Source organism: Cupressus sempervirens, chromosome 9, assembly GCF_028749045.1.
Source record: "Cupressus sempervirens isolate cs-2001-9-10 chromosome 9, ASM2874904v1, whole genome shotgun sequence".
NCBI lineage: Eukaryota > Viridiplantae > Streptophyta > Pinopsida > Cupressales > Cupressaceae > Cupressus > Cupressus sempervirens.
In genome coordinates, this window is record NC_143126.1 from 362,681,668 (window position 1) to 362,697,823 (window position 16,156).

The window sequence follows — 16,156 nt, forward strand, 5'->3', positions numbered from 1 at the left end:
AAAGGTTTTAAATCCTTTTTTATAATGATATTTTCTAGCATCATTTTACTCTTGTTACTTTTTAAGTGAGCTTTAGAGTAAACTATTTATCAATTGTTACAAAGCGTTTTATTTCCTTAGTTGCTAGCACTCATGTCTTGTCACCTTTAAATCTCTTTGGAATATTATGGAATTCCAATTTCTTACTATCATTTACACCAAAATGATCTCATGATCATGATATGCCATACATAGTCTTTATTTAGTGACTGTCACTATCATTTATGCCCTTTTTCTTTTCTTCCCATAACACTCATATGACTGTGAGTTTCCTTATACCAATGATATCACCATAGATAGCTTGTACTATCATTTGGATTTATTGCAAGTATCACTAATTTTAGTAAATCTATTTTCCTCTAATATCATTTGTGATCATGCTAGTGTATCTTTACATGAAGCTTTTCATGTGTTTTTTTCTTGAAAACCTATTCTTCCTAAAATTTAATGGAGTATAAAGAAAGACCCATGAAACATGGGTGATGCTGTGAAATCAACACTCTAAACATTATCACTATCATTTCAACTTCATAAATATTACCTCCTTCTCATGCTTTTGATGACTATATCATTCACGAGATCACCATGTGTATTATCAAGGATATGACATGACACTATTAGCTACTCTCATGGACTATCATTTAACTAATTGGTTATCATACATAGGCATCCTTCATCGAGTTAAGACTATATTTTCCTTTATGTGCCATTAAACATGCATGATAACCACAAAAGTTCAACCTTTGTCATAAAACTATCATGGCTTCTATGTTAAAACAATTGCAATACAAGATATCAAATAATATATTTGTCTTTATTACCCTTTAGATTGACTACATCAAAAAATGGATAAACAATATTGGAGAGATATCTAAACATTATGTATCACTTGGAATTGTCCTAAGGTTGGTGTTAGATAAAAAAACCATAGGTTTGAAAAGAATAGTTGCATTACAAACCATATTAGGAAATAGAGACATGTTAACTCCCACTTTGGAAGTTAATGTATGTTCGGTATTGTAACTTTACATGTGACTTGAGATATAGTAATGCTTATGTGTGTTATTCTTTTTATTTTCCTTAGTTTCTTATCATACTTTATAATTTCTTCTTACCTTTTCCTCTTGACCATGTCACACTATTTCTCAATATAACTATGAAAAAAAAGAAAATGATCAGGACCATGCATTTATTGTTGAAATCTAGGATTACAATCCTCCACTAGGAAAATAGTCTTAGTCCAAGAGCTATTTTATTGACTAGGTGCAAAATCAGGGTATATGAATGGTTGATAAAATATTTCCAAACAAGTTTTGAACAATATTGCATGGATATTGACAATATTAAATCTTTGTATAACAAGGAAGAAACTTAAACTCATCTCTAATTGTTTTAACAAGGGCATCTATAAGACCATTTAGTAGAGAAATATACCAAAAAATTTTGTTGGCCTATTCATAAGATATTGCAAAACATTCAACAAAATAAATATAAAAAGACTAAAGAAAATCAAGAAGACTCACAATGCTTGGCAAGACATGTGTGAAAATCTCTTAATAACAACCTGAGATTTTATTAAGGAAAAAAATTCTTCAAAAATTAATGGTGTAGAAAAAATATAGAGAAGAACAACACATAAAATACAAATTTAGAGGGGAAACTTGGTCAACGTGTACAATGAAAACAAACATAGGCAAAAGTCTTTTATATTATTTCTTAGGATTTCTGACAATCACAACCATCTTCAAAAGTGCATGAAAAAATGACTTCTTGTAGCATATAAAAATCAAGTTGCAGAGTCCTAATTGAAGAAAAAATATAAATATAGTAAGTTCAACTTGTATGATTGCATGCTTAACACCTATAAAAATTGTTGACATGGTAATGCCCCACGATACCTCGTGATGAGTATTTGTTACTACTGGAATAATGCTATAACTAACTTTACATTCCAACAAAAAACATAGACTAGGCATTTTGTTTTGTCTCCTACATACATGGTGATAAATGACCCAAGAATTGTGTCCTACAAAATTTTCATATTCTCCTACAAAACTACAACCTTTAATTGTCTTTGACCATTGTGGCTATTGTAATAGCTTCATAATCAATGTCAAAAGCTTATGGACATGAGAAGCTAGGTTTTACTTTACATGAGAGAATTCAACCATAATGCATAAACCTAGCTCAAGAATGGATAATTTTTTTTTGAACCAAAAAATTCCCTTTGAAGGCTCACATTATTACAAGGGTGTAAGAAAAACCGATACACAATGTGTAAGCCTTCTTTGCAATACTAATTGAGAAAAAAGTGATTCAAAACTTTAAAACACAACCTTGCAAGATCTAAGAGAGACATTTAACACCTTTCCAAAATATAGATACCCACATAAGACCATTGAGGAGATCAATTGGTGTTTCAACATTAGACACCACATTAGGACAAGTCTAACCAAAATTTTATGCTAATGTGGACAACAAATACAATCAAAGTCTAATAATTAAATCACTAGGCAACCCCCTTTTTTTGTTACTTGTTCATGTTTATGTGGTAGTTTAGACTATCAAACTACCAAGTAATGCCATTCATCAAAATTTTAATCATCTCTTCTTTCCTTTTGTATTGTTGTTTAAAATTAGGGAATAGTAGTTAAACCATACTTTGAATAAGTAAACACATTTTTTAAATTTCCTTTTCAATATTCATTATTCTTTACTGCTTTTATCCATAAGTGAATATCTAAACAAAGCTTCTTACATTAATATTTGAATTGGGCATTCAATAATTTACTAAAAATAGTAAAAACCTAGACCTTGATGAACAATACAAAATTATGTAGATTTTCAATATTTGTTATGGATTAAATCTTTAATCTCTAAAATCTAAAAAAGTTAAAAATGGTCTGACTAATTAAAAAATGTAAAACTCTCAAGGGGCTAGTTAAGTTGAGGAATATGTAAGAATTTTAATGTGCGTTGTTCAATATTGTATACAACAAAAGGGAAAACCTATTGAGAAAGAGGGAACATGTGGCTTTTTGTAGTCAAGTGATAGAAAGCTAACACAACCCATTGGATTTATGAGAAATTTGACTTGAAAGCTATGCATGAAGGTATACAAGGGAAATCCAAGATTGAGAACTCTCAACAAAACCTATTCAAGAGAGAATGTTGCAATATTACTAGTAATACTATCTACATTAAGAACTTGGTTCGTGCCGTTCAATTATTTGACAAACTTAGACAAGCTTATATGATGTTTTTAGAATTAATAGTAATATTATGTATCACTTTTAATTGCTTAAATATGATAACATACATCTTGATCATCATAGCTCTTTAATAAATATTTTATAATATACAAAATTATATTCATATATTATTATCCATAAATTGTTTATACAATAATATTTTTTATTTTTAAAAATAATTAAATCTAATAATTAATCTTATGCACAATCTATTCTTTTACCATGTCTAATATTATAAATTTGATCTTTCAAAATTTGTCAAAAGATTTCCTTAACCGTGTAATTTTTTTATAATATCATTAGCTATTAAGTTGAGAATATGGAGATCGCCAAAATTAATAGAAACATGATCTCGATTTATCTCTCATGTTTAAAAATCCTCAGTAGAAATATATAAAGTAATAATAATAATAATAAGTCAACGAGACGTTTGAATTTGTTTACCAGTAAGACGGACGTATGGCCGTGAAACTGAAGGGGGACGGAGCGAGGAGCTTGTTGGATGACTAGTGAAAAGTAATTCATTGTAAGGAAACGTAGGAGGTAACGAAGCGGGTCAACAAGCAAAATATTGCTTGTCGTACCTATGCGGTTTGTTGTTTCTATTATTATCGTTAGGTCTATCAGAGTGTGGGAAGGCGAAGGGAGGGTAACATAAATTGGTGGTGTGTGAGAGAGAGAGAGCAATGGGGGAATTAATTTCGATGTGGAGGGCGTGGGCAAACCGGAGGCTTAGCGAGTACGAGCCTGTGGCGTTGCTTCTCTTTTCCTTTGTAGCCTTTTTCTTTGCCTCACTCCTCCCCCCGATCTTCCGCCTGCTTCACCACCCCCACTCTATCAAAGGAGCTCTTTTCTCCAACGCCATCGCCGTTCTCAGGTATAGAATTTAATTTAATTATGATGTGTAGTGATTTCTTTAGGACTTATTATTATCTTATTAAATGTCTGCAGATTCATGTTTAATATCATTTTGCAACTTAATTTTGTGTGTGTTGTTTAATGCCTGTTCTCTTCTTCTGTAGGCTGGTTCCCGGTGTAACTGGTTACATCGAACGGGAAAAAGGAAAGGTGCACATCTTTATTCAACTGATCTGTTCGTTGTTGAAATTTAAAGTATTGAGATCAAATTCAAAATTAAAATATTAGATTTTCCATTAAAAACCAATACTCCATATGTAACAGTTAAACACTATTAGACATTCAAGTAGATGCAATTTTGTGAGACAACTGTAACTACAATATGGATTTACCTTGAAAGATCACATTTCATGCTCTGTCACTGTGAAACTGTATTCCAGAGTACAGCGTAGTTTCGGCCAAGAGTTCATGAGGTTTTGATGGTCTACAACGAAGTAGACCATTGAAGAAGTCCATGAGCTAGGTTGTGTTTATGCATATTTGAGGGCTGCCGAGAAAATTCCTCAGTTTTCTAGTTCGGCAGTACATTATTTTATATTTACTCAGCAATCACTGTTGAGAAACTACAGGCATTGCCTACTGGTTTTGGGAACCTTTAAACAACTAAGTATTTTACGCTATGACAGCAAACATGAAAAATAACAAATGAAATAAATTGCTTAACCTGAAAAGTGTATATGTACAATTTTGCGGAGTTCAATAATTTTCTTCAATTTCAATTCACAATTTTAAAAATAGAATTCCATTTATGGCCATTACGAAGGTTCCTTTTTGAAATTATCAATTTATGAAGTGCACAAGCACTCAGACCAACCTCAGATAAACTATACCAGACTGCAAAAAGTGGCAAAATTAAGAACCAGGTTTACCAACTTGACTAACAGTAAGTTGTTAACTGAGTGCTAACTACTATTGATTGTACGGTTATTGTCAACACATCATGGCAGTATCACAACTAAAAGCTCACTCTTTAGTCAATTGATTTATCATCACAGCCATTCAGGTACCTAATTTACTTAAACAAATTGAACTCCTATCTCAACTATTCTGCTACTAACTCAACTGCTGGATAGTAATAAACTGTTCTAACAACTGGACTGTTTATAGCTCTCCACAATCATGTGAAGCACTCCTAATAAAAAATAGCACTATTTATTTAATTTTTGTCCTTGTTCCCCACTTTGATATTGGTCGAAAGGAATAAGCTGATGGCTTGGTGAAAATGTCTACTGCTTGATTGCTTGACATAATGGCAGGATTAGATTATCTAAATGTTTGTTCCTACCACAAAATACCAGATTTATGGTCATTGTTATGGTAGACTTGTTATCAGACTAGATTGTAGTAGCTGAATGTTTGAAACCAAAAGCAAATAATACTTACCTCAACCATACTGTTTGGCATTCCACTGAAGCAATTGTTATGCATTCACTCTTGCAAAAGACAGAATCTGTTTTTTGATTTTTGAACACCCTGATATTGCACCACTTGCCAAGCTAAACATTTGTGGTTCTTACCCCATCACTGTCACTAAAGGTGCCCAATCTAAAACCATCAGAAGGGGAACCCAGTGCCAAAATCTTTGGGCCTTTCACATACTGCATAATCCTTTCTATTGGTTGGAAAATAACTTGATTTGATTCTTGCATAAATCTTGATCTAAACTTGCAACAAATACAATATCAGGCTTAGAGCTGTTAAATACAACAAACTACTTGTGGGATGAATAGATCTCTGATCCTGTTCTTTACTTCCATTATCGTACACTACCTACTAACCTTCTATGCACTTGCATCCATGCTTTCACTCTCTCTGTCTTTCAACATCTTTTCTTTTAAAGACTAAAGGTTAAGAAACAAATTTTATAGTTTCAAGCTACTTGCAAATGTTCCTTGAGATATTAAAATCGCTTCCTGCATTTCTGTCATGTCCTCTTCTAAAGAATAAAAAGAATTAATTGAATACTTGTAGCTTATTTTATTTCTTGTAGGCTAAGAGATAAAACAAGTAAAATAATTTTATTTCTTGTAGGCAAAATAGATAAAATAAGAAAAATAATAATTAAGTGGGCCTAATCACTCTATTTTGAAAAGAAGCAACTTAAATATTATATAGGGTCTATATGATATTCAAAACGTCATTTTAACACTTTAGTTTTTGATGTGATTGAAAACGTGCCTCTTAAAATTAAAAAAATAAATTTAAAAACCTAAAGGGAAAAAGTAAACAAAATAAAGGGCACAGGGGTCTTAAATAAAAGCATTGATTGTGTGTAATGGACAAACAAATTTTTCCAATCTAAAGTTACATCAGCATGCTGTTTTATACATTCATGCACTTGAGATGCTACAATTCAACATGACACTTGAGGCATATAATGACAATGCATCAAGCATGGTTACACAACCAGAAGACTAAACCATATTGTTGGAAAAAATCAGAATGACACTCATATAAGAGGATAAGATTTCCTTGAAATTGGATATTGGACACTAGTCCATGATCCCATTCTATCACAATCATAGGGGGAGGAATAGGAGTGACACACCACTTCATTCCAGATCCTAAGACAACTTAACCAATATTTAACAGGATGTGTAATTGATATCCAAACACCGAGATTATCTCCACAAGAGGTATGTCAGTTGGGAGATTCAAAGTCTCAACCAATAAAACTATCAACTAGTTGACTTCATACAAAATTCTTCAAATCAAGATGATAGGAAAGCAAGATAGACCATGGGGAGCAACATACATTTAAGAATTTTTCTTCAATTTTTTTGGGAAGTACCCATTGCCTAAGGGCTGTCCCTTTACTAGGCAGGATTGGCTTTTTTTATCAAGGAGGGGTGCCCATTTACTTGTCAAGACTGCCTAAGAGACCCACCCCAAGTAAAACAAGTGGCCTTCAAAAGTAAAAGTCTCTAGACTTGGTGGCAGTCTTAAACTTAATCTCAACACTTGATGAAGGTTCTCCAAGAAGCCTACAACCTCACCAAACTCTAAACACTAAGATCCAACTTCACAAAGTAATAAACAATCCAAGGAAAGAAAGTATAAGGATTAGTGTAGAGTTTAAACAGACTTTATGAGAGTTAAATGCAAAATAAAACATAACTACCTCAATCCTAGTGTCATTTGGGAATGGGCTGAATTGAACACTTACTTATGGCTCTAGGTTACAATTGCCATGCTCAAAACCACAAAAAAAGACTATATTTTAAACCCAAAAGATGCTACTAACAAGCATATCTCATATCACCCACATCTGACAACTTACATTAAAGGTCTCAACTCTTGCCAAGGCTCAAATTTAAAGCATAAATAAAGATCTTATTCCCCATCAAAACAAGGTTCAAATAGTAACATATACTTCACAAGCATAGATGTCATACACCCAAAATGATAAGCGCAAAAGAGAATTTCAACTCCTAAACAAAATGTTGACCTCTTGACATCATATCATTGTTCTATCAAATGATAAACAGATCATAGCTTCTACTCCACAACAACTTTACATGCAAATATGGTCCATACATGGCATAATTAAGATGTTTCCAAACATGTTAAATCCCTTTTAAGACAATAAGTAAAAACAACTCAAACACACAAATTTTAATGAAATTAATATCATTTCAAACATGGATAACTTGAAGTTCAAATGCTAGACTCCAATTTTACGCAATTAGTAATCCTAATCCAAGATCACAAGATCACAATTTCACATGTACATCTAAACATAATATGCATCACGTTACACCCACCCCAGGTTCATTGATACAAGTGCAGGCATAAACCAAGATGAATACAATATTCTATAAAATGATATGACACAACCTTTACATAGCTCAAGTTATAATGTAATGTCTCTATTTTGAAATAGGTTTAATCACTATGTAAATCTTTTGATAATCAGCACTATTTAAATCTTTTGGGTATACAGTATAAATCTGGTACTGTTTTGGTACTTTTTCTAGTTAAACAAATGGGTTGACTACCCTGTAACTCATGCTTAGTGGTGATATGGTAGTTTGAAAAGTATGATACTTCAGTAGCTTATGGTGAACAGTTCATGATGAACCTGTTGTATTCAGTTTTTACACTATTCTAGTATAAATAGGTTAATCATAAACAAATATATAAGAATAAAAAAATTTAAATAATAAAATTAAACATAAGTCAAATTTAGTAAAGTCTGATAAATGGTTAAAAGGAATGTGATGAAAAGTTGTGTCTTCCTCAAACATGAGATAGAAAAGGGAGAAGATAACTTCATTTGAAAGGGTGAGAGGAAGAAATAGAAAAGGGAAGGTGTATATTAAGAAAGAATTAATAGAGATGAAAATAAGGAAGTGAGTCCTTCAAAAGGTGAAAGTTATTAAGGGTTTGTGACTCTTTCAAAGGGTTGTAATAATGAAAGGTTGTGACTCTTCCAAGTGGTAGAAATGATGAAGGGTTGCGACTCTCTCAAGAGGTTGTAATAATGAAATGTTGTGATTGTGTCAAAGGACAACAATGATGAAGGGTTGTAACTATTTGAAAGGGTTGTAATCATGAGAGTTTATGGCTCTCTCACCTTATTAAAATAGATGATCTCCCACATAAAGTTTGTTAAATCTATTTTATAGCAATGGTTACAATGCTAAATAAATTTAGATTTGACACTAGTAAAACACTGGAAAGGATAAATTTTAGACTATGTTTATATTGATTTGTTTAGATTGTTAGAGGATGATGGAAGAAAAAGTCAATAACAAATTGGTGTCTTTATCCATTCGGACAATATTTTAAATTCAAACAAAGATGCAACAAGTGAAACAAGGGCAATACCTTAATCAATGCATTGTAAAAGCTTTGTTGAAGTTTGTAGCTGCGATAGAGATCTTTATCTTTGTAAAAGCTTTGTTGAAGTTTGTAGTTGCGATAGAGATCTTTATCTTTGAGATAGAAATATGTTTGTTATGACTATTATGGTCATCTTCAGCTGAAAGAGATATTTGTGATTATAATAAGTTAATATTAGGTAAAAAGACACATGTTATATGTCATGCGATGAGGCATGCATATGGTAATATGAAGTGTTGAATATGTGGAAATACAGAGGGTCTTATTTTTGGGACTTAAAAGACCTTTGTATGTAAGATGAAGAGTTTTGCACAATCTATTTATATGAATGCTTGACATATTGTAAATAAATCAAGTGGGGAACCTTGTACTTGAATATTTTATTATCAATAAAGTGATCTTTTCTTGTGGCTAGGTTTTTCCCTTCATTTTAGAAGGGTTTTCCCAGGCTATTTCCGTGCGTCTCTTGGATTTGTTTGACTATTTTTTTTTTCTTTACTGTTATTCATTGATTGCTGGGCTCTAAATTTAACATGGTATCAGAGGTAGGTTGATAAGAGTTTATAAGGAAATAATTTTAACTGCATATTCAATTTGTCTACATCATTCATTTCTTAGAATTATTTTTGTGTGATTTTTGGTGTCAGCTTCTTGTCCTGAGATTCTATATATTTCATGGAATTGTGTGGTTGCAATTTTATGATTCGATCTGTTATGACGTGTTTAGGAAATGCACCTGTGGTTCATGTAAATGTTCATATTGTTTGTTTTTAATGTGGGCATTGAAGCTTATTAAAATCAAACTTTTGTATGCGAAATTGCTCTCGGGATTTGGGATCGGGGTTTGCAGATGTTTGTGGTTGTTTCCGTTCATTTTTTTAAAGCTTTTATGACTTGGCATTGTGCGTACATTTATGGGCATGATGTTGGTCTTTGTCCTTTGTTTTTTGTTGATGCCTCATATCGCTATTTTTTTACTTTTTGTAGAATAGAAATGGTAAGGTTATCTGTATTAGCTTTAATGTTATGTCAATTTATTTGGACTAATGTTTTATTACCTTAGAACTATGCATTTGCGAATGGCATCATACCAGGTACATCAGTGGTACTCAACTTCCAAGAGGGCTTTCGATGGTTGGAGAGGGAGCTCTCATATATGTCTAGCTATTTACATGCTGCACAAGACCAAAGTGCCCCTATGATTGTCTGAAGTGAGCAATTTATCAAGATGCAAAAGCCTTCACTGCTTCTGCTCTTCTGACATTTTTCTCTTGATTGGTTCCCTCTAGGAAAGATCTTTTGCGGGAAAATTAACGGGTTCATCTTGTAATCGTCAAGAAGATGCTATGAATATAGTGGTGTGGTGAGAGAGGCCATCGTAATTATTATTGCATGGCAGGTTTAGTGCATGCTCGGGATACTGTTCACATCCAGTGCATGATGGAATTCATGATGGTGCATGCTTAGGATTCCTCTTCACTATCCATGTTAACGTCTTTTCAGAAAACTAGATCATATTCTTCTACAAAATGACAAATCTATAAAGAGAGATTTTTTGCAAAAATCGAGCAATACATTTTAGTTTGTGGTTTCTAAGCTTAAGGGAGAAAATATTCTTCAGACAGTCTGGATGCCATTAGGAGATCATTGCTTCCATCAATTCTTATTGTTATGGTATGACCTTTTTTTTTTATCCTATCGAAAGTCAAAGGAAAGAATGAAATTGATTCTTGAGATCATTTCTTTATCTACTTTGAATGATTTGGTAATCGTAGTATGTATATAGGGAAGGTTGTTTCAGACTTTAAATCTTAATGGAAGGTGTTCATTCATCAACATTTGAGTGTTATTGCTTCCAATGTATCGTCAGATAGAACATAAAGGAAATCATCCATTTTAAACGGTGAGATATGGGGCTAAAGGTAGTCAGAAGTAAATTTTCTTGCAATCTCATGTTATACATTGATCAAATTCACAGCCTGAGGGTGATTTCGAGTATAGTTATCTCATGATTGTGAAGCTTCGGTTGTAGGCAATGATTGCAGAAGGTCATATATCATAGATTATATTTATCATCATCGATAGAGTAATTCAAAGGCATTTGTATGTGTTTGCCACTTTTTCCGAAGTGTCTTCACTCCCGTCATCGTTGGAGGCTAAAGAATGAAGACTCACAGTATCTTGTATTTGATTTCTTCTAAAAGGAGGAGATGACACTTAGAGGTTGTTCAATTCATGAGAACTATTTTCTCCAAGGCAACAAGGATTAAGAGGGAGCTTCCTGAAGATGTCTATATGTCAGTTAAGAGGGATATAGGGTTACTAGACCAAGTGTTGTAATCCATGATAAAGCTTTTTAATTACAAAGAACAAAATTTCAATGTCAATTTGGATTTGACATTTGGTAGCTTTGCAAAACTTTTAGTATAGTGTAATCTGGATCTGGTCAAATAGGACAGTTCCAAATTTTAGCATATTTGAAGTTTCATAAGTGTGTCTGAAGTTCTTCTCCTAAGGAAAGATTTCCAGGAAATAGTAAATGAGGGAGGTCTATGGTTATCATATGAATTCTAGTATGCTCCTATCATGCATGAGTGTTGAGATCACACTTCAAAGAGATCTCTCTTGTTTGCTGGGTGCAATGGGAAATTGAGAGATTTTGCAATGTTGTTTGCAGTCTTGTTATTAAATTGGTGGTACATTATCTTCATTTAAAGAGGAAGATCGTATTTAAAGAGAGACCATTCAACCTCAGAGGGGCATATGTGATAGAGGGAGATGTTCGACCCTTTGTGAGTCTATGCGATAGTCAACCATCTTCTTGTGATGATTCAAGTTGTCCCTACTGAGAGGGAGTCTCTGTTAAGAGTAAACGTCAATTATTATGCATTCTTCTCTGGGAGGAGTTTGAGGTAAAAGCCCTTGTTCCATCCTCTACAATTATGTATGGTGGACCACCCTCTGCAAGTAGGCATGGTGGAAATACATTCTTCTCTGGGAGAAGTTTGAGGTGAAAGCCCTTGTTCTGCCCTTTGCGATTAGGTATGGTGGACCACCCTCTCCAAGTAGGCATGGTGGAAATGCATTCTTCTTTGGGAGAAGTTTGAGGTGAAAGCCTTAGTTCCACCCTTTGCGATTAGGTGAAAGTCATGTGTGCGACTTCATTCTATGTGCTTATGAAGTAACTATCGTAGATTATGTTATGTTGTGATAACATTTGTTATGTTAATTTATTATCTTTGGTTACAGCTATCTGTGCATGCCTGACTAAAGATCTCTCTCTTGCTAAGAGGGAGTGTTGAAGTTTGTAGTTGTGATAGAGATCTTTATCTCTGAGATAGAAATATGTTTGTTATGACCGTTATGGTCATCTTCAGCTGAAAGATATATTTGTGATTATAATAAGTTAATATTATGTAAAAGGACATGTGTCATAGGTCATGCGACGAGGCATGCATATGGTAATATGAAGTGTTGAATATGTGGAAATATCAAGGGTCTTATTTTTGGGACTTAAAAGACTTTTGTATGTAAGATGAAGAGTTTTACACAATCTATTTATATGAATGCTTGGCATATTGTAAATAAATCAAGTGGGAAGCCTTGCACTTGAATATTTTATTATCAATAAAGTGATCTTTTCTTGTGTGGCTAGGTTTTTCCCTTCATTTTAGAAGGGTTTTCTTTGGAAAAGTTCCGTGTGTCTCTTGGATCTGTTTGACTATTTTTTTTCTTTGCTGTTATTCATTGATTGCTGGGCTCTAAATTTAACAAGCTTGCCTTTTGAAAGGTTCAAGAAAATCAAGAAAACAACAAATAGTTGCAGAATATTGATTGAGTGTAGTTAGTAATACACAAGTATACTCATATATATCCTTTTTTTTGCTAAAAAGATACATTGCAAAAGCTTTGCAAAGATTTTTAGTCATCTGACTGGCCAAGTAAATGACAAAGATTCAGAAACACACACAATAAACATGGAGACACTTGTTGAGGGTTGATATTTTTATTAATTATTCAATGTCCAAAGATTACAAGTACATATTACAAATTTGGATGAAACCAGATCATTAAAATAAAAAAATACAATGACTAGATATGGGAATTCTGAACCCTTGTTGTGTTGTCTAAGTTATTCTTTGCTATGCTCTTCTTTAGTCCAATATCATCCACCCTTGTTTTGGAATAATGAAAATGAAGCTTATTTGCCAAACACAGGTCGGATCCTAGAAGGAATTGTCGAGAACCCGCCAAGGAATCATGAAAATCCATGGTTTTAGCTGTTGTATGTAGGGTAATGCCATACATTCTTGTTCGGGTTTTTATCATATTTTAAACCTAAATCCATCTTGAATTGTGTTTTTTTAAATTCTTAAGGAGAGTGGGAGGCCTTTGATCTTCAGTTAGTGTCACCTCTGGTCATTATTAAGGTTCTTGAAGCTTTTAGGAAGTTTTTGATTTGGAGGGATGAAGTACTTAGGAGTTTTCGGATGTGTGTTTCGAGTATTTGGTGTGTAGTGTGGTTTTCAGTTGTGTGGTCTGATTTCCCGAGTTTAAAAGTCAAACTGTTTTGAGATCTGAAGTCTTCTCACTGTAACCACTTTATGTGAGGTGTTTTTTAATGTCCCTATTCTTGGACCAATCCCACTGAAGTAGTAAGATACCTTTGTGGACAAGGAGTGGCAGTCCTTGGACCCTAGTAACAGACAGGAGTTGGTACAAATAGTAGAAGTAACTAATTTAAATGTTAGTAGTAAGAGAGTAAGACATGAGGAAACCGTGAAGTCTTATAAACAAGATGGCTTCCTAAGATAAATAATGGTTTGATCCCAAGTAATGATCATCACCAATAAGAATACTATCTCTATCAATAAGACAATCAATACCATGAAGAGATCCAAGATAATAAATGCCATGTGCAGAGATATTTACATTTGGGTCAACAACATAAATTATATAAAGCACTGTTATCAACAACACCCATCAGCAAGGAGGAAGCATCTAGGATAATAATCAATATTAGCATCACCATCATGATAAGAATTGACTAAACCAAGGAATGATGATATTAAAGATATAGCAATCACCTTGGAGATATTGATCATTCAATGAGATACAATAGAGTAAGGAGAGTAATGAATGGTGCAGCAACAAGAGAGTAACTTCTATATCAAGGAGAAGTAAGCAGAAGATGAACACAGTCAACCGAGACAAGATGACATCCGAATTTTGATAAAGCAATAAAGTCATATCATTGCAGATAATGATCAGATTAGAACAGTCACAGTAACATGATAGAGTTGTGATTGAGGAAGCTATGAACAATCACTGCAATCGATAAACAGAGATCATAGTCATCTTTAGCAACTAAATCTATCAACCGCATGGCAAAGATTGATGGTGGAATTTGCAGTAAAAGAAACAGTGATTAATAATGCAGATTGGAAGTCATCACAAACATATCGATTGAGGTGAAGGGTGAAGATTGATAAGAAGTAGTCAAACAATGTTCTTAGGTTTACTAAGTCAGAAGCTTGTGGAGAATCAACATCCCTAAATATTATTGACAAGTATGATCAAGTACATTATATCAATAAGTAAGGAGAAGAGATCGTCATTATGATAAAGTTGGTAATCAATATCCTTTTGATGGTTAGCATCAAACTATAGAATGTGTTTTTAAACACTGATTGTAAGGAGACCACACATCTGCTATTAGTAATAATGAAGTGATGAGATTTGTGTGAAGAGACAATAATATGCGATCGACTCTGGCAAGCATCAATGGAAGATATTTACTTGTATGTAAGATCAATGTAAGAGAGAAACTATGATAGCAAATCCAATATTCAAACATTACTAATGCCCAAATATCGATTAATAATAATAATGTCATATAAGGTAAGAGAATGCTTACTATTGATTATAAGCTAAATCAATAAATGTCCAGAATTAAGTTGGTATTGACAGCAATCAATTACCTTACCTTGGGAAGACTAAGAAGATTGATGCAATTAAGCATGGAAGAACAGATCAGCAATTAGTGATGAAAGAGTGTGATGCTTACTATGTACAAACCTGATCTATATGCAGCGTTTGGTGCTGATTATTGATATGATTAGCTGTCATTATGAAGGGACATAAGTCACATTCAATACAATGCGATTCTTCATTCAAGAATATCAATATAAGAAGACATTCCCATAGTTCATTCAACTCATCATTAGATATTACCTCTTTTACTTAATCTGGTTGGATCTGCTCTATTAGAGTAAATTGCCTCTTGGCATAATTGGTGGCATATAATCCAAGGATTGAAATCTGGAACAGCCTGAACATTGCACAGTTTTAAAGTTCAGATCAGACACAGCAATATCAGCACTATAAGTGATAATTGGAGACATTGCTTACTTCTAAAGTGTAAATCCGAAATAGCATCCATCATTGAAGTTGCAAGTATACAAATATAAACCAGAAACAACATAGAGTCATTGAGCAATATCTATTCATTGCATAATCAGATAGACATATCAGACACAGCAATCCATTGCTGGAAGCAATATATCGGTTGCATAAGCATATCATATGTCAGACACAGTGTCATAACTTTATACTATAAATGATAAAGTAATATCATTCATAGCATTTAATTTAATTGCATATCAGATGTTTCTATTCGTTCAATTTCAATTTTGCACACACACACACACACATATTTTTCTATAAGCAAAATATATTGTGTAACATCTTTACTTGGGTTTAATCAAGGAAGAATAGGGTAATTTTCCCGGCTTTCTGAGTTAGCCAAAAAAGGGACATTACATATTCTCTGGTTAAGTTTGAATATTGATCATTGGGGGTTTTGACAGTTGCATGTACCTTTTCTTGTCAAATTCAAGTGAGTTTTCTGCATTGCTCTGATTTTAATGATAAAAAATTCTGATTTCAATTTCTTATCTTTGATATTGTAATTGAAGCTATCTCCATATTTGAAGGGTTTCAAATGTTCTTATACTAGTTTTCTAATTCAGTGGCGATGGTATCAAGCCCCCATTTAATTCAGTAGCTACATTAAGTATGTCTTGACAGAGGTGAAGCCCCTT

At 33.1% G+C, this 16,156-nt stretch overlaps 1 protein-coding gene across 1 annotated transcript in view; it reads left to right on the plus strand.

Annotated features, from left to right (window-relative positions):
- Positions 1 to 3,897: 3,897 nt before the first annotated feature.
- Positions 3,898 to 16,156, plus strand: part of DPL1 (dihydrosphingosine phosphate lyase) — a 239,884-nt gene continuing 227,625 nt past the window's right edge. The window contains exons 1-2 of the mRNA XM_089800114.1: positions 3,898 to 4,167; positions 4,313 to 4,358. Coding sequence (XP_089656240.1) covers positions 3,977 to 4,167; positions 4,313 to 4,358 — 237 coding nt within the window. The 5' untranslated portion in view covers positions 3,898 to 3,976. The remainder of the gene's footprint in view (positions 4,168 to 4,312; positions 4,359 to 16,156) is intronic.